Genomic DNA, 19,488 nt, shown 5'->3' on the forward strand with positions numbered 1-19,488 from the left:
GATCATGACTTGAGACGAAAGCAGACGCTTAACTGACTGAGTTACCCAGGTACCCACAATGCTTGAGGTCTTGTAGGAGCTTTGCATCTGGATAAACTTGGGTTTGCATTCCAGCTTTGCCACCTGGCAGCTATGTGGCTTATCTTCTATGAGTGTCGGTCATTTAATCTTTAAGATGAAGATGATAATAAGACCTCTCTCAGGGGTGCCTTGGTGGTTCAGTCAGTTGAGCATTTATCTTCAGCTCAGGTCATGATCCCACAGTCATGGGATGGAGCCCCACCCCCACAGGCTCCTTGCTCAGTGGGGAGCCTGCTCCTCCCTCTCCCTCTGTCCTTTCCCCTGCTTGTGCTGTCTCTCAAATAAATATAATCTTATTAAAAAAAACGTATAGTATCTAAGTATTAATATAGATATCTTGCATAGTGTTTGGCAAAACTAAGCACTTTGTTACCATTATTTAAAACATGTACATATGTGCATACATTGCATTAAACTGAAGAGAAGACTTGTCCTACATTAATATGGTGTTTCTAAATACTTGTATATGACAAAGAGCTGCTTATTTGTTGTTTTTGTCAATTTCTCATTGAATATTTTATCTTTAGAATCTTTCATATGATATTCTCTGAAGTGCTATATTAACTTTTTTCAATTTCATAATAAACAATAATAATGAAATAAGACAAGTTAAAATAATAGGTGCATGTTGCTTCTCTCTTGTTTATTATTTTTTAAAATTTTTTATTGGAGCTCAATTTGCCAACATTTAGTGTAACACCCAGTGCTCATCCTGCCAAGTGCCCCCCTGAGTGTCCATCACCCAGTCACCCCAACCCCCCGCCCACCTCCCTTTCCACTACCCCTTGTTCATTTCTCAGAGTTAGGTGTCTCTCATGTTTTGTCACCCTCACTGATATTTTCACTCATTTTCTCTCCTTTCCCTTTATTCCCTTTCACTAATTTTTATATTCCCCAAATGAATAAGACCATATAATGTTTGTCCTTTTTCGATTGACTTATTTCACTCAGCATAATACCCTCCAGTTCCATCCACATTGAAGCAAATGGTGGGTATTTGTCATTTCTAATGGCTGAGTAATATTCCATTGGATACATAGACCACAGCTTCTTTATCCATTCATCTTTCGATGGACACGGAGGCTCCTTCCACATTTTGGCTATTGTGGACATTGCTGCTATAAACATCGGGGTGCAGGTGTCCCAGCGTTTCACTGCATTGTTTATCCTTTTGACTCCAGCTGTCACTGTGTTTGAATGACTACCTGATGTGGGTCTACACTGATCCCACCCTGGAGCTTGTGCATTTCTGGAGCTAAATGCCTGCTCATCTGGTCCCTGGGACATTCCACAGACACTCCAAACACAGCATGGATAAAACAGAACTCCTCTTCATTGCCCTGATCCCTGAACCTCTCCCCTCAACCCAAGTTAATGTCACTAATAATTGCTCAAACAGAAACTGTTACTCATTTTCCCCTTCTGCTTACCTCCCTATCATCCAAAGAATCACCAAGATTGTTTATTTTGCCACACCACCTAAATGTTTTCAAGTCTATTTCCTCTCCCTTCTTGCCATCAAGGCCTAATATAGGTCTTTATCATCTCTCATTTGGATTTGTATAATAGTTTATTATTATTATTATTATTATTAAATTCTTTACCTTTACTTATGTATTCTTCTAGAACACCTAACAAGCACACGCCACTCTCCTGTTTAAGGCTCTTCAGGTGCTCCTCATTACTGCATAAAGCCCCAGCTACACTCAGTATTAGAAAAGCCTTCCCTGACCTAGGACCTGCCTAAGAAGAGCCTCATCTCATGCCTCTGCACACATATTTTTCACTCTCTAGTAATGTGGAACTGACTGAAGCCCTTGCTCGTGCTGTGCTGGCTCTCACCTCCTTACCCTCTTCCTCCCTTCTTTGCCTAATTCCCATCGATCCTTTATGACAGCTCATGTGTCATTTCTTCTGGGATGCTTTCTGTGAGCTAGATCCCCTAATCCATGCTCCCACAGCATCTCCGTATGCTTTTCTCAAAGCTCTTAGCATATTCTATTAAAATATCTAATTAGGGGTCTGTCTCCCCATATGGACTCTGAGCACCTCAAGGGCAAGTATTATTTATTTTCCCTAACACCCAGTCTATTGCCTAATACACAACAGGAGTTCAATGAATATTATTTTACTGCATCGTTTTCTTGAAATAAATCAGCATTTGGAGGTATAATGTAGTAGCCAACTTATCAACTTATTAATTGAGCCCCTACAATATTTTTTAAATATCGTGCTAGGATTAATGGGGATTCCAAAAAGCATAAGACCCGTACTTCCTATCTAGATTGAGAAATAAAATATGAATATGTGAGAAGCTGCTGGAAGTATGCAGACAAACAGTTGCCGAGTTCTGAGAAAGCGATTCCAGCACGAAGGGGTCCCTTCTGCTGTACAGGGTGATGAAGATGAAATGGAACTGTGTTGGTTGCAGGGTTGACAGGATCTGGAGAAGCAGGAAGAGTTAAACAACAGAGTTCACTTTCTGGTGCTTTCCTAAAATGCACATTAGGGTTCATATATAGAGTAGAGGGGTTTTTTTGGAATGCACAACAGTAGGAAAATCTGGACCTGGTTTCTCGGGTCTTATGGCTTCTCCCATCTCATCACTCAATCCCAAGAGTTCCGATAAGATGCCTTATTCTCTACCACCCACTCACACCCCCAGCTCAACTCTCAAGCAACTAATAATATTTCTCTGGAGAATAACTACTTTCCTCGAGGCAAATTTTTCTGATGTTTGAAATCAATTTAGTCTAATTTCATTTGGTGTCTTCAAGTACTTTCAAATCTAGGGCTGAAAAAGACTAACCCACAAAGCCGTATGAGAGGAAAAAAGCATGTAATACCAAATTAAATTAATTACCAACTAATTTGTCGAAGTCTTTAAGTACATTAGGAATTCATGAAAGGGACGTTTTACTATAAGGGAGAGCAAGCTAGAAAAACTTCATGAAGAATATGGAATTGAATTTGGCCTTGAAGAATGAGTAGACCTTGTATAGGGCAGACAAAGAGTAAAAGACAGTACAGTACGGGTTACTGTTGGAGACAGTGAAGAGAACTGAAACTGGCACATAGGAGATATTCTATATATAATTGATGAAGGCATTAGCCAGGACTCTGAACTTGCAGGTGACAGCTTTGTGCTTCCAGTCCTCATCTCTGCTTCTTTTTTATTTTTAAGATTTAATTATTTATTTGAGAGATGGGGAATGGTAGGGCAGAGGGAGGAGAGTCTTAAGTAGACTCCCCACTGAGCAGGGAGCCCAATGAGGGGATCCATCTCTCAATCCTGAGATGGTGACCTGAGCCAAAACCAAGAGTCAGACAACCAACTGTGCTGCCCAGGCACCCCCTCATCTCTGTTTCTTATGCAAAAAAAAAAAAAAGAAGAAGAAGAAGAATTTATTTAAAAAGAATGTGATAGTTCACACAAGAGAAGAGAGAGGTATAACTTTGGAAAGACAGGAATTGGAGGATTTCTGGAAGCTGGGGCAGCTGGAATTTAGCTTTCTAGCATATTTCATCATCTGCTGTCTTGGTTTCTCCCCCACATGGTGACTTTGTTTTCAGCCCAGTGTCTCCAGTCATTAAAGTGCACCCTAGGAACTTCTTGCTTACATCCTAAAAGTTTCCATGGTGCTTCAGTTCAAAAAGTCTCAGGGAAAACCTCTGATTGGCCAAGGAATCATCAGCTTGTTAAAAATGGGGGAAAGAGTGCTGAGCAAATGAAAATTAAGATGCCAAATAAATGGTGGACTGAATGAATGAATGGATGATGAGATATATAGCATGATAACAGGCTACAGAGTCTTGAAAAACAGTCATTGGTATTTAAATTATATATGGTTTTTGTTAAAGGCTTTAGAGCAGAGGCATCCCTGGGTTGCTCAGTGGTTAGCGCCTGCCTTCGGCCCAAGGCGTGATCCTGGAGACTTGGGATCAAGTCCCTCATTGGGCTTCTGGCATGGAGCCTGCTTCTCTCTCTGTGTCTCTGCCTCTCTCCCCCCCACCCTCTGTCTCTCATGAATGAATAAATAAAATCTTTAAAAAAAAAAAAAAGGTTTTAGAGCAGAAAAGTAACTTGAGGAAAGCGTTGAAGAAATAGACCTTATTGACTATTAGGTAAGATTACCTGAATAGGGAGAAGGGTATAAAGAAACCACCTAGAAGACCATTTTCATCTTGCCTGTTCCTTTCTAACCATGGTTTCTACCTTTGTGTGCCAGCTTGTCTGTGACCATAACTCTTTCACATTCTTTCTACTTCTTTAGAGCTGAGGTCATCCCTTTCTGTGAAGGGATAAAGAATTAATATTTTAGGCTTTGCAGGCCGTACAGTCTGTGTCTTCACTACTGACTGTATTATAGCACAGGAAGACGTAGACAATAAGTGAATCAGCATGGCCTTGTTCCAACAAAACTTTGTGGATACTGAAAGTTGAATTTCATACAATTTTCACATATCATTACATACTCTCCTTTTGACTTTTCCCTCATCCATTTTCAAAGAAAAAGCCAGCTAAGCTCACAGACCATACCAAGATAGGCTAAGGGCCAAATTAGTTTACAGACTGTAATGCACCAGCCACTGTTGGAGGGCACTGCACCTGCCAGTATCTTACTGCCTTTCTTTCTTTCCAAATACTCTTGTCTGCCTTCCTTTATCACAACTCAGCCGCCAGTAAACCTGGACCCAAAATTGAATTCTACAATATTGTGTTTATTGAACAATTTTATGTTTTAAATGTCAAAATCAAATACATTTAAGATCTGCTTGTATATTCAAGAAAACAATCTAGTTGTGTAATTTTCATGCTTTTTTTTTCAATTAAAAAATATTCCCATGAAACAAATCCTAACAGAACAACAGAGCCCAGTATTGACCATCTAGATCAAAACAGGATGATCATCAACTCCCGATCATTTCTTCAATGAGTTTTTTATCCATGGATTTTTCTTAGCTCTGACTTTTTCTTAGCTCTGACTTTTTCTTATATATTAAACCTAATGCTTTTCTTCATGCATTTATTTAAATAAAGGGAAATGAGTTCACTCTGGAGAGACAGGGGTTGGGGGCACAGGAGCTGATGGTGACAGTGTGAGGCATGACCCATGTTAGTCACCCCCATCTTGCTTTTGGATCTCACTGTGTTCCTGTGGTATTAGTCACCACAAGTCGTGAGTTACATAGTGCCTTTTTTTTTTTTAAGATTTTTTATTTATTTATTCATGAGAATACATAGGAGAGAGAGAGAGAGAAAGAGAGAGAGAGGGAGAGGCAGAGACACAGGCAGAGGGAGAAGCAGGCTCCATGTAAAGAGCCCGATGTGGACTCGATCCTGGGTCTCCAGGACGCCCTGGGCCAAAGGCGGCGTTAAATCACTGCACCACCTGGGCTGCCCTACATAGTGCCTTGAGCATTGTAGGCACAAGGCAAATATTTGGTCAAATTAGCAAGTGAAACCCACTTAAACATGGCTTTTGTAGTTCATAGGTCTTGAGGGAAGACTAAAAAGTGGTATCTGCCACCAAGATTCTCCAAAGTCCAATTGGAAGTTTGAAGGAAATAGGACTTTGCCTTTATGTCTGAATAACTATTTTCAGTGAGGAAGGCAGCTAAAAAGGTAAAATTATCCATAAAATTTGCTGTATGAGGTGCTGTCACGCCTGGGAAATGGCTTCCCAAAGTCTTAAGGCCTGCCCTACTCTGTTAGAATAATGAGCTCATGACTACAACTTCCTGGGGTTGGTATGAGAGATTGCTCTTATCACCATGGCTATCTCTTTTCATATTAATTTTAACATACATTCATAGGCATTATAATTTGCCCACCTGACAGAAAGTGTGAAGAAAATCTTACTCTCTATTTTTTAGTATAAAAGAGGAAAAACGTTCAATCTCTTTTGAAAGGTTAGGATTTAATTAGAAAATATATTAGGAAGCACACACGCTCAGCAGGTGTCTTAACTTAAATCCATCTTTTTGATGATGGCATTATTTTTATTCCAGTGTTAAATTTTTAAAATTAATTTCTAGCATGTTATATTAAGAGCCAATAATGTAACATCTCTGTCATGGTATATTCCTTTAAAAATGAAATATCAATTCTCAGATACAACCTTAGACTATAGTAAAAATGAATTATTAATTTAGTTTAAGTTTTTTCTATTGGTTAATTTTTGGCCATGATAGTAGAAAGTAACACATATGATAAGAGATATAATTAACTGAACTTCAGCAAAATTTCAGGCTAAGAAAGGGATATTAGGAAGATACTTCATTAATAATGTGCCATTGAGCATACAGTCCTTAGAATTTAAACCTCATTTCATTACACTAGAAATGTCTTTTTATTAAGATGTTCCCTGAAAGAGTCAGCATTATCTAAGTATAACTGGGAGTTAAACCAGCATAAAACAGAAGTCAGCTGGGAAAATATTCAGAAATTTGCCCTGGGTACAGTTCTCAATTTTGGCTGGATTCAAATGTAAGCCATTCTTTGATTAGCATCTTTAACTAATAGTGGCCACATCAGGAGTCGGATATTCTCTCTCATGTTCTCAGTCAAAAAAACAAAATAAGAAAGGCAGAAAATAGGAGAGGGCTACAAGCATTATACCCTTGGCAAATGAGCAAGAAGTCTGATCCCTTGTTAATGTAATACTGCCAGCTTTTGCCAGAGAAGATGGAATGGAGTGTGGGAGAATTTGTTATCATTTAGCAGTACGTTTAGGTAACATCCAGTGGAGCCAGTGTTGGCCTGGGAATCGTAAAGGGTAATCATAGAAGCAGTTTCTTTTCAGTCTTTCTCATTGACCCAGAAGAATAGGTTTAATGTGACTCCATCCTCTGGTGTTGGTTAGGTTTTTCTTGCTACATGAAGCAAGGAGATACTTGTTGTGTGGGCCCCTCCAAAGGGAACTGTAAGCCTCCCTGTCATGTGGAGGCTCTTGTTGGGTCATAAGATTTATTTCAGATGCAGCAAATCTCTCTGTCCATATGTCTATCTGCCTTTATTTATTTATTTATTTATTTATTTATTTATTTATTTATTTATTTACTTATTTAGAGAGAACATGAGGGAGCAGAAGGAGCAGATGGAGAGGGAGAGAATCTCAAGCAGACTCCACACTGAACTCAGAGCCCAATACAGCACTCAATCTCATGACCCTAAGATCATTAACCTGAGCTGAAACCAAGAGTCAGATGCTTAACCCACTATACCACTCTGTCTACTTACCTTTAGATCAGGAATACTGATCCTGTCAATGGAGGCAAAATTAAGTATGACAACTATCTTGGCCTAAAACAATCAAAGAAAGATTTTTAAAATGCAGAAGGGGGCACCTACGTGGCTCATTCGATTAAGTGGAGGTCATAATCCCAGAGTCCTGGGATTGAGCCCTGGGTCGTGCTCCCTGCTCAGCCAGGAGTCTGCTTCTCCCTCTCCCTCTGCCCCTTGCATCCCCTGCTTGTGCTCTCTCTCTCTCTCTCTGTCTGTCTCTCTCTGTCTCTCTGTCTCAAAAAAGTAAATAAATAAAAATCTTTTTAAAAATGCTGATGAAGTATATGAGACTCAGTCTTTTATATAACAGAATGTTTTGGTTGTCATATATGACTGTCAACACAGTGCTCCGTTAGTACTGATCTGTGTGTTTTTTTAAGTTCCTGAGAGGATGGGGTAGTAGTTATTCTTCAGTTTATCTCCCCAACTTACCCAGAGCCTGTGTTGTAGCAGGTGAGAGAGTTAGTCATCTGTGTTAATGTGGAGACCTTTTATTTTATCATATAGCCAGTTTGAAGAGGAGATTATAAGGTAGAAGCTGGACTAGACTTGTCCTGCTTGCAAAGGGAAGTAGAATTACTAGGGGTTGTGGGTCTCTATAGTGGAAGGGAGACCTATGGACCTACTTCTCATGAAGTCAAACAGACCAAGGCAGAGGGCCTCAAGCTGATCAGTAGAACCCTAAGGCCTCAAAGGATCTGGAAATCTCCCAGAGCTATATTCAAAACATTGTTTCTGTGAACATGGGTGCATAACTTAGATTCTAACAAAGATAATTGCCTTACACAAAATCAAAACCAGTGTTTGGAAGGACCCACATAGCAAAGGAGCAGTGGCAGGTCTTGGAGTGGTCTATCACACAACTTTGTGAGTGTTTAAGCTTAGAGATGTTTGAGTCTGTTAAATAATATTTAAAATAGTAATATTTAAAATAAAATATTTAAAAATATTTAAAGTAGTTTATAGTAAAACAAGATCTCTTGATATGCTTATTGTTCTTTCTCCCCAAAATATTTCCTGTTCACATTGGCATATAGTAATTAATGTTAAACTCTTTTAACATTAGTAATTTACTAAAGAAACATGTTTAGGAAAGAGATGAAGCCAAATAAAATGAGTTAAAAGCAGTTGGTTTTGTCTCTGACATTCAACATTATGTATCATTTTGAAATCATTCATTCATATAGACACTCTGATGAGTAGTGGGAATGCAGTAATGGGGAGAAAGGTTCTCAACCTTTAGGAGATTCACAGACACATCTCCCAGTTTAAACTTATAATTACACAGTAAGTGCTAAAATGAAGCTATATGTGAGGTGAAATAGGAAGGAGCATGTCGAAGAGGAAGCTAAGTTGGCCTAGGATCCAAGGGCAGGCTTCTCAGAGGAGATGGTAATAATATCCAACATTTATACAGCACTTACTCCCTCTCAGTTACTGCTCTACTATGTTAACTCAGTAAAACATAATGCACTATTGAGTCATAGACTAAGTAACTGTCCAAAGTCACATGGCTGGTAGGAAGTAGTGTCAAGATTTGAAGCCAGGCCACATGGCGTATAATTCCACATGTTAGCTACTCCATGCTTCCACTTCTTGTGCTTCTGTGGTACCAGAAACAGTATTCCATAAAATATAACATGGGACTGGGGGGATACGGAAGTTGGGAAAGACAAAGAGACACAGAGTAGTCCAACTTCTAGTTTCTAAGAGTTAAATGTTTTCTGATTTCAAATTCAGATTCATTAACCCCTACAAGAATTTTTTAAAGGTTCTAAGTAATTTTGGGGTATCTCGGTGGCTCAACCCATTAACCATCTGCCTTTGGCTCACTCAGGTCATGATCCCAAGGTCCTGGGATTGAACCCGACATTGGGCTTCCTGCTCAACAGGGAGCCTACTTCTCCCTCTCCCTCTGCCCCTCTGCTTGTGTGAGGGGCGTGCTCTCTCAAATAAATAAATAAATCTTTAAAAAAATACATTTAATTTCTAAACCCAACATGAGGCTCAAATTTACACCCCCAAGATCAAGAATCGCATGCTCTACCAACCGAAGCAGCCAGGTACCCCAGATTCGTGAACCTTTATGAAGTTCAGCTTTCCCTCAAGTTCCTTCTCTATTGTCTCACCATATAGAAAAGGGTCCTGACACTTACCTGCGGGGTGTCTAAATTTTCACACACTCAGCTTGTGTTGGGTTGCATTTCACTCCAAAGTTAAACACTTCATCCTTCCAGTAATTTATTCCGTCACTCATTATTTTCTCAGTTTATAGTTTTAACCCTGTCTGTTTTGGGTCCCACATATGGAAGCTTCCTGACAAGAGATAAGAAATAATAAATTCAGTTTTGAAAACTAAGGTAGGAATCCTGTTTTCATAGTTTTATGTCAAATGCTTTCCTAGTTGTAGATATTTAGAAAATGATTAAAAGCCACAAAAATAATGCTGAAGAGAAAGGGGAAAACAGCTTTAATTTCTTCTTTAATATGACAAAAAGCAGTGCCTGTAATGTTGCCTCCGATTTTCCATGTACTTATTAGGCTAATGTGACAAAGAAGATTTTTTACACACTTGGGGACATAGTGTTTGCATTCTGTTCCTTCCTCTTCAATGTGGCTTCGTGGAAGCTGGCACTCAAGGAGGCACCACACTCATTCTGGCCTCTGGAATAACAGTTTGCTCCAAAGTCCCATCAGCTTTGGGGAAGTAACTTGGGTACTGAAAAAAGTACTGCTTATTATTTGTTCCTCTGTGGTCCCTGCTGACTTCTTATTGTAATATTGTTAACAAGTTTTCTTTACTGGAAGAAATATATTCCATTTGGATTGTGTCATGAACTTCATCTGGAATAATGAGACTTCCAGTAGCTTTTGTGCATTACCTCTTTTTTACATCATTTTTCTGGTGGCACCAAGAAAACTTCCTCACTGAAAATGGATCCATTTACAGACAATAATAGAGTGGCTAGTGTTCATTTTTCTTGGGAAAACTGAAATGTGTTTCTTTTATCCTATTATACTGATCCACCAGCTTCAGATTATCTGATTTTCGAGCTTCTCATTTTCTCCTGTATCTTAATGCTATTATTAACAAGAATTCTGTTGCTAATGGTTCTGAAAACTAATACGTGTGCTTTCAGCAACTACCTGTACTTTTATGGTTTGTCTGATTTAGCTGGACTTTGATAATTACTCCAAATACTGCTTTGTTGTGGATCAAATGCGAGGAGCCCTAATGTCCCTCAAGATTTATTTTCAATGTCCCTAATTTTGCTACAAGAGAATGGAATTAATATTATGACTATTAGTCATGAGATGCAAAACACCTTTCAGTGTAGAGTCTATAGTCTATATTCTTTATGAGTGATACATCCATATGGATGTATATTATGAGATATATCTATATATACACATATATTTGGAGAGAGAAGAGAAAGGGTTTCATTTAATTTTAGAACAATAGTTCTATGAATATCTGTGACTTATTTCATCATACAATATTTTTCTAAAGTATACTCTTTTTTAAAAAACTTGAATGTAGTTGACACATAATGTTACCCGAAGTATGCTGTAAATTTTTTTAAAACACACACAAAAAATCTATTTTAGAGTCATTTGTATCGATATGCTCTATCAAGTTCCTAGCTTATCATTGATTTTATATTTTTTGCACACATTTTCTATTTTAGAAATAATCTCCAAATTTCTTTGTCTAACTAAATACTGAAAAGAGTGTTATATAATACTGTATTTATTTAAATATATATTTGTTTCTTTATTCCCAGGCTTAGATCTATATTTATTGTTTTGAAAATGCATTTCAGGAATAGGTATAAAATCTTTCATTGTTCTAAGTCAAACCTAGATATTCCTAGGACCTGTGGTATTTTATATATTTATTTCTTTAACCAGTTTTTTTTTTTTTTTTATAGTGTCCACTCCGTGTAAGAAATTATACTGTATTCTTGACAAACTGTGGTGAATACACTGGAAATAATCTCTGGCCTCATGGAAATCTTTTCACATTTGTGATGAAAGAACCTATAAAACTACAACTTTTCTTTGAGTGTTTTCCTAGGAGCAGTTCTTTTGCCTGGGCAAATGTGTAGGATATGCTCTTAGAAATTTCCTACAATTGTTCCATATTCCCTCCAGAATTTTTTAAAAATCAGGAATCAGAAAAAAAACGGAACATTTCTTTTTTAAGTTACTGATGTTTTACATAATAGCACCTCTTTGGTTGACTTGCTAAGACCAAAATCCCCAGATTTTCTGATGCCTAGAGAGTAATTTTCTGCCATAAAAATTTTTAGCTAGAATTCATGGCCCCCTCAGGCAGTGGTCTCAAACTCCAATGGGCAGAAAACTGAGTTGGGGCACTTGCTTAAAAGGCACTTGGTGATGGCCAAGGGTTAAGCATTTTTAACAAATCAGGAGTTCCTGGACCACAGAGCCCTATGAGAGCCACAGTGGACTTCGCATAGTTCTGTTTATCCCTGAAACTGTGTTTTTGTAGTAGCTTTTTGTTGTTTTTCAACGAGAGGGTTAATTATAGGGATTTAGGAGGCTTTGATTAGTTTCTCAAAGAGGTCTGCAGAATACTATGATGCTGTCAGGAGCATAGTTTACAAGTGAAAGCATACACTGGTAAAATCAGTCAAATAGCAACAAGAACCCTCCTCTAGAGATCTAAAATGGGAGGAAAGACTACAGGGTAGACAGTTCTCAAGGAGTGCTGTGGTCTAGAGCAGTGTGCCCTCAACGGCATTGCTGTTTGAGAAAAATCCCAAAAGTTAATAGATTTGTTGGTAAACTGGTGTTCATTGATCAAAAAAGTTTGAGAAACATTGTTTTCTTTTTAATTTACATTATTATAAAATTACAGTGTTTAATATTCTAATTTGCATTGTGAGCCATTTTAAGTAGCATTTAGTATGTAGTGATTCCTAAACCTATTTGATCATAGAATCCTTTTCAAATGAAGTTTGGGATATGCCTTTTGATGAGGACAGACATTCATTTTTCAGTGCAGCACATAAAAAGTAACTTTTATCATAGCTCTGTCATGAAGAAAACTTTAAGTTATGTTCTAAACACTAAGAAAGCAAGGAATTTTATATTATGTTTTAGAAAAATTTTTATTAAAATAACATAGGGGAGTAAAAAAATACCCTCAACATGGACTTATTCTTTGTTAGTTGATGGTAAATTAAAATCTTACCCTGGGATCCCTGGGTGGCGCAGCGGTTTAGCGCCTGCCTTTGGCCCGGGCGCGATCCTGGAGACTCAGGATCGAATCCCACATCAGGCTCCCGGTGCATGGAGCCTGCTTCTCCCTCTGCCTATGTCTCTGCCTCTCTCTCCTTCTCTCTCTGTGACTATCATAAATAAATTAAAAAAAAAAATCTTACCCTAAAATGCCAATTTAACTTTTATCTATAATATTATTAGGATTTAGGAGAATTTCGTATTTTCTAAGAACCATAGAGCTCATCCCGTAATAGAGTGAAAATCATTATTTCACATATTTTATGCCAATGATTGGTGACCAGCTAAACATAGTTGCCTGTGTATAAGCCTGTATGTCCAAAATTTCCTGAAGGAAGACACTTGCATAGTGTTTAAGAAAGAACAGAGAAAGGCCAGATTAGTTTAAGGGGAAAGTGAATAGACTGTATCCAGATAAGGTTCTCTAGGAAGGTGAGTTGGAGGGGAGGAACAAACAGAATGGTGAAAGAAGAAGGAAAGAAAGATTAATTGAGTGAAAATAAATGTACAGGGGAAATCCTTTCCTAATTTGGTTGACAGTGAAGAGTCTAAGGAACAGAAAAATAGGTATGTATAGGCAAATAGAAATTATGACCTAAGATGTGATGATTAGAACTCTAGTCCTATGAGATACTGTGGGGAAAATAAGACAAGTTTGAGCTATGCTATTCATCCTTTGTGTTTAATTTTGCTTTAATTGGACCTTCACAAAATGAATTTATCACAGAATTATTTTTCCATAAATTAAGAACCTTCACAGTAGCCCTTGGGAGAACACTGAGCTAATAGTAATAGGAAATAAGGACTGCTAATTAATGGACCACTACCATAATCATTGCTTCTTTGGAACAAAAATGATTAGATTTAGGTCATACATATTATTCTGTCCTCTTTCATTATTAAGTTATAAAAGATGCATTGAATGGAAATAGATTTACCATTCACTAAAGTTTAACTTCTGGAATACAAGATTTTTCTAAATCCAGATCATGAAGGTAAGACCTCTTCATATAGAATCCTCAGACCCTATATAATTTTTAAACAAGTAGCACTCAGGTTATAGTGTTTTGACTCTTAAAGATTTTTTGGGACTAGGGGTACTTCTTTGTTTACTTTATAAATACAGTACTTCTAATTAAAATAGAGCTGCACGAAACCTTCTTAATTTCTAGCTAACTATTAAAGAATGAGGAAGAATTCTTAAAGTCTTGAAAGTGTTGCTTATAAATAGTTTAGTTCCAAAGGGACATGGTTAAGATTTAGAAAGCTAAATCAGTCCCTCCAACCATATGAACAAAGCTTAAAAGAAATCAAACAAGCAAAATGAGAATCGAGCAACAGCTAAATGATTCACAATATATTTATTCTCTTTTCTTTCATTTTTGGATCATGATTTTCATGGCAAAATCTTAGAGGCTGATTGTACATGTTTGTGTTCTCTAGCACGCCTGTGGAAGAATGATGGGTGTGAGCAGGGCTGTTTACAGATAGACTTTAATGTATGTGGGTCTAACATCAATTTAGAGATGAAATAGTTTTTGTAGGTACTCATGGGTGTGTGTGTGTGTGCCTTGCTTTGCTCTTTAAGAACAGGACTAAATTCCAGTTTAAATTGGCTGACAGGTCTCTCTCAAATCATCTGCAAAGGTACCATGACATTTTTTACCCTCAGTAAAAACCTCTATCCTATGGTTAAAAGTCTGATGCCAGCATTTAAAAGTTTGAGTGAGTGAAGTGAATCACCCATTAAATTGGTTTGCTTTTGGAACCTACCTTTTAAATCCATATGATGAAGGCAATGTTTTTTCACTTGGAATCACCAGACCTTACGTTATTTTTAATTGGCATTCTCAGTATTTTCTTACCAAATGCACTTTACACTTTCTTTAGAAGAGTTTACAAATTTTCCCATTTGTCTTTAAGCCTCAAGATAGTTCTTAAATACATGTTTTAAGAAGTGACAATAATAAAGGAAGAATTCTTTAAATCCTTGAAAACTTGGTCCCAAGTGCCATTTGGGGAGGGCAGTTTAATTTCTATATGCTTAGAGTATTTTTAGAGATATTTTAGATATATTAGAGGTATTTTTCTATATTCAAGTGGTGGTGTGATTTAATTATAAGAGAAAACAGCATTAATTATAAAAGAGAAAAAATCAACCTTTATTTATTTTAAGTTGGTTTGTTCTTATGAAAGAAATTGATATGACAATTATTTAGACCGAAGTTATTTTTAACCATGATTTCATGAGTTATGTAGTCTAGATTGAACAACTAAGTTACTTCTTTTTAATGCTATCAGAGGAATGCTTCTAAGGTCTTAAAAAGTCATATCCTTTGTCTCTTCATTTTTTCTTTTAAGTTAAATTTTTATTTTAATTTCAGACTTACAAAAAATACTCAGATTCCTCAAATGTTAATATTTTAGCACGCTTCCACATTTGCATCCACTTTCTCTGAAAACCATGTTTTCCCTTGAGAATAGATTACGTATATTTGTCCTTATATACTTCAGTGTGTATTTCTTAAAAACAAGACCATTCTGTTTCATAACCACAGTATAGTTATCCATATCAGAAAATTAATAATCAGGGACACCTGGGTGGCTCAGTGGTTGAGCTTCTGCCTTTGGCTCAGGATGTGATCCCAGGATCCGGGATTGAGTCTCACATCCGGCTCCCTGCATGGAGCCTGCTTCTCCCTCTGGCCATGTCTCTGCTTCTTTCTCTCTGTGTCTCTCATGAATAAATAAATAAAATCTTAAAAAAAAATTTTTTTAAAAGAAAGAAAATTAATAATCATGAAATAAGAGCATTAGATTGTAGACCTTACTCAAATTTCACCAAATTAACCCAATAATGTTCTTTATAATCAAATAAAGTAAAATACCAATCATGTTAACTTTAGTTATCACGTCTTTTAGACTCCTTTTGGCTAAAACGTTTCCTGGTCTTTGTGTTTTGCGTACTTTTAGAGTACAGACCAGCTATTGTGTAGAATTTCTGTCAATTTGGGTTTACCTGATGTTTCCTCATGACTAGATTCAAGTCATGCCAGACTTTTTAAAGAACAGAACTATATAAGATATGATTTTACAAACAAATCACATTCCTATTTATAACTCTGAGAATCAATATAATTATTTAATTGGCATATTTGCATCAAACAGAATGTTTCTCTCCAGCTTCCCAAAAGAAAAGACACGTAGGAGATTTATATGCATTTCTTAAAAAACAAATTTGGTTTAATTGTTGATTTTATTAGTTTTGATGGCTTATGGAATCACATAGATTGTTTCAATATTTACTGAGAAAACAAGTAAAATGTACAAATATGATAATATTGATCTCTTTCCACAGTTACTCCCGAATGCCCACAGAAAAGAAGAAACTTTTTCCTCTCCTTAGATAAACTCAAATTCTTATCGCAACTCATAAAATCTTTCTTGGAGCTGGAAAAAAATGTTGAAGAATTATTGGAAGAAATATTTGTATCACTGAGGACACCCAGAAATATTTCAGGTAACATGATTTTTTTGTTTAAATTTGTAAATCTATTCTCTCTGTTTTCACTTCTTGCTGCTGAATCTGTACCATTACTTGAAAAAAAAATGCATGATAGAATTCTTTACATGAATTATTTAAATAAATGTTAAATGTAATACACACCATAAAATTACATTTCTATTTCATATATGTGGCAAATTCTATAATTGTAATTGACAAAGCATTGTAATACAATTCTGAATAATGATCTTTAGATGAAATCAAATTAAATTTTTTTTTTTTTTATATTCAGAGAAATGCAGCCTGGCTTATGGAAAAAATAAGCATACTGGATGATCTAGTAGCTCCTCTTCTGCTAGTAGCAGCCAAGTGACCTTGGGCGAAATATTTAAGCTTTCTTAGACTCCATTTTCTCATCTTCAAAATAATGGTGTAGGACTAAACTAACTTTCTCTTTGTTTTCTTTTACTGTTATATGCTTCAAATTTCAATATGTTATGTATGTGAGAATTAAATGATTTAGTGTATGTATTTAAAAGAACGTCTAGTAGGTCACAATAAAGGTGAGCTGTTATAAAAGTAATTCTAATTTTATACAGTTTTTAGTCCTTTTTTTTTAGTAAAGATTTTATTTATTTATTCATGAGAGGCACAGAGAGAAGACAGAGTCATAGGCAGAGGCAGAAGCAGGCTCCTTGCAGAGAGACCAATGTGGGACTGGATCGCAGAATTCCAAAGAATTCTTTGTACCCTCTAAGCCACCTAGGCATCCCTATTGTTTTTAGTCTTAGCAAAATCCTTTTGAAGAAACCTATGCCATGTATGTTAAAATAATATTTCTAACATTAGAGGTGAAATTCAAAGGCATAATAGTTAAAATATGTTCATATCTCTACTTACAAATATTTTCATCTATATCAGAAAGTTCTCTTTTACATGATACCATGTATCATTTTAAGGACAATAAATATAGTTGGTGGCTGCATTTGCAAAACAAAGTGAGGGAACCAAATGATTAACAATCAATCAGAAAATTTCAAAACCCAGTTTCATAGTAAGGAATTACATTTATTTTAATATGTTTACTTTTGTGTTTATTTTGCCTGGGTAAATAATGTTGGAAACGTTATAGGGTTGAAGTTTCTTTTATATTAGGCATGGCTTACCGCCCTTCTCTGTGTCAGATTAAGTTTTAGTAGCACTGTAAAATTATAAAGTAGATCATTTTTTCAATTTTGGAGAGAATTTGAAGAAAAATTGAGGTGGATTTCAGGTTTCTAAAGCTGACAAAAGTCCAATAGGAAAATAATATAAATATAAGACAGAAAATATGAAAATTAGAAGACAGAATGGAAAAATAGATTTAATTAGGAGATAATAGGAACCCTAGAGGGTCCTATATATTAAACTGACTGGGTCGAAGAAAGATCTAGTAGATCAATATGACATGCTAATTTTTGATTGACATCTTGGTGCCTCAGCAGTTGACACTTGGTGTTGCTACTCATCTATAATGCCTGGCTAAGACTTTGCATCTCACATCCACATCTCTAGCAGATCTTTTCTGAAGTGTAGATCAAGAAACAGAGCAGACTCCCAACACATCTAGACTCTTACCTCTTGGGACTCATACTGTTTTGGTCCTAGACCAGGAACTAGAGAAATTAGGTAAATTCTAATAACTTTATTCCTTTAAAGGGAAGCATTAATTCAAAATTATAATTGTATTAGAAAAGTATTATAAAGATACAAAACTCAAATGGCAAACAATTGAAGCAAAGGTTTGATATTACCAATTTCGGAAAAAGAAGACTTATTTAGATTAAAATTGAGCAATCTCGTGATTTGCAAATGCTATATATTTGAGGGAAATGGTTACCATTATTGAATAAAATCAACAGAGAAAATATATAATTATGCTACAACAGTCTACCTTACCCAAATTTGTTATTATATAAGCAGCATGGCAGATAAAAGTAACTTCAAATCCATTAATAAGAATGTATTATAGAAGCATGGTTGTGGGTCTTTGAACAAAGTATGTGAAAGGAATTTTAAAAGACAGGTGTAAGAATGTCTTAAGTACTAGACCATCCCCATATGATATATGTTTCCTCATTGTTGAAATTCATATTTCTTATAACAAAGCTAAGATTGACTTAATGTGACATAACTTTATATAAATGGCTTCTTGAAAAGAATGATTATGAGGGAATTCGTCAAGAAAAACTTAATCAATTCTTATCAAAAGCATCGGTTTCTTAAATCAGGAAGGAAAAGATTCCTTGAAACAGATGATTAAAGAAACCAAATGCATCTTAAGTTACCTGATAGTTAATGTTTTGCTTGGAAATCTTGTGTGGGAGGGAATAAGGGGGGAAAAAGATCAAGTCATTTGGTTTCCTGTGTGTTTCTTTTAATTGGAGCATATTTTGCTAATAAAGATCTTGGAAAGAGTTGCCTACTATGTCCATGTAACCAAAACAATGCGATGAAAATGAGGGCTTTTTTTTTTCTTATTGTCCAGATGTTTTAAAAATATCCAGGGGCTTAACATCACATAGAGAAAATATAAAGATAATTAAATATTTTACTTTTTACTTTGATGTTTACCACTATATTGTCAATTTAGCTAAATTGGCAGTGCTCTTAGTAATTTGAATATGATGCAATAGATTTTGTAGAGACATAGAAGTATTTTTAGAGAGAAATATTTATTATTATATATATTTCCTTTTTTTTTTTTTTTTGGGTCATGACTTGATGGTTTTCTATTTTGGTCATTTCAGCAAATGATAGGACATTATTTGACTATAATGGTACCTTACGGTATTTCTTTTAGGTGATCATATCTTCTGGAGTGGGCTCAGATTTGATTTATGGGGCACTTCTAATGCTCCTTTGGAATAAAGTTGTTCTTTGGGCAATTCCTCAAATTTTCCAAAGGTGGCATCTGAGATTTATCTAAACCAGGAGGTTTCTTGGCCCTCATTTTTCTTTAGCCCCAGCAATGACAAAGAGCAATGGCTGCTTCAATTGGATGTAAGAAGAACACTTAGGGTTTGTCTCAGAAGAATCAAAGATTTCAGATCTTCTGAAAGATTGTTTGTACTCTTAGGGGGTCTTAAGAGGGGTCAAATGGCTTCTAAGAGTTCCTTAGCTAGATGGTTAAGGGATTGTATTAGGGAGGCGTATGTAGTTAAGGTAAAGAGGCTCCTAGGGTTTGTAAAGCTCATTACACTAGGACTTTAGCTGTTTCTTGGGCAGAGAGGTCGAAGGCTTCCACATTGGAAATTTGCAAGGTGGCCACCTGGGCTTCTCTTCATACTTTTTCATAGTATTATCT

General features: G+C 36.2%; 1 protein-coding gene across 4 annotated transcripts in view; it reads left to right on the forward strand.

Annotated features, from left to right (window-relative positions):
• The window catches only part of KIAA0825 (KIAA0825 ortholog), a 388,625-nt gene that overhangs the window by 86,688 nt on the left and 282,449 nt on the right, over nucleotides 1-19,488 (forward strand). For all 4 annotated transcript variants that reach the window (XM_025437175.3, XM_035714787.2, XM_025437176.3 and 1 more), the window contains one exon: nucleotides 15,996-16,157. In XM_025437175.3, coding sequence (XP_025292960.3) covers nucleotides 15,996-16,157 — 162 coding nt within the window. The remainder of the gene's footprint in view (nucleotides 1-15,995; nucleotides 16,158-19,488) is intronic.

This window comes from Canis lupus, chromosome 3 (assembly GCF_003254725.2).
Source record: "Canis lupus dingo isolate Sandy chromosome 3, ASM325472v2, whole genome shotgun sequence".
Taxonomy (NCBI): domain Eukaryota; kingdom Metazoa; phylum Chordata; class Mammalia; order Carnivora; family Canidae; genus Canis; species Canis lupus.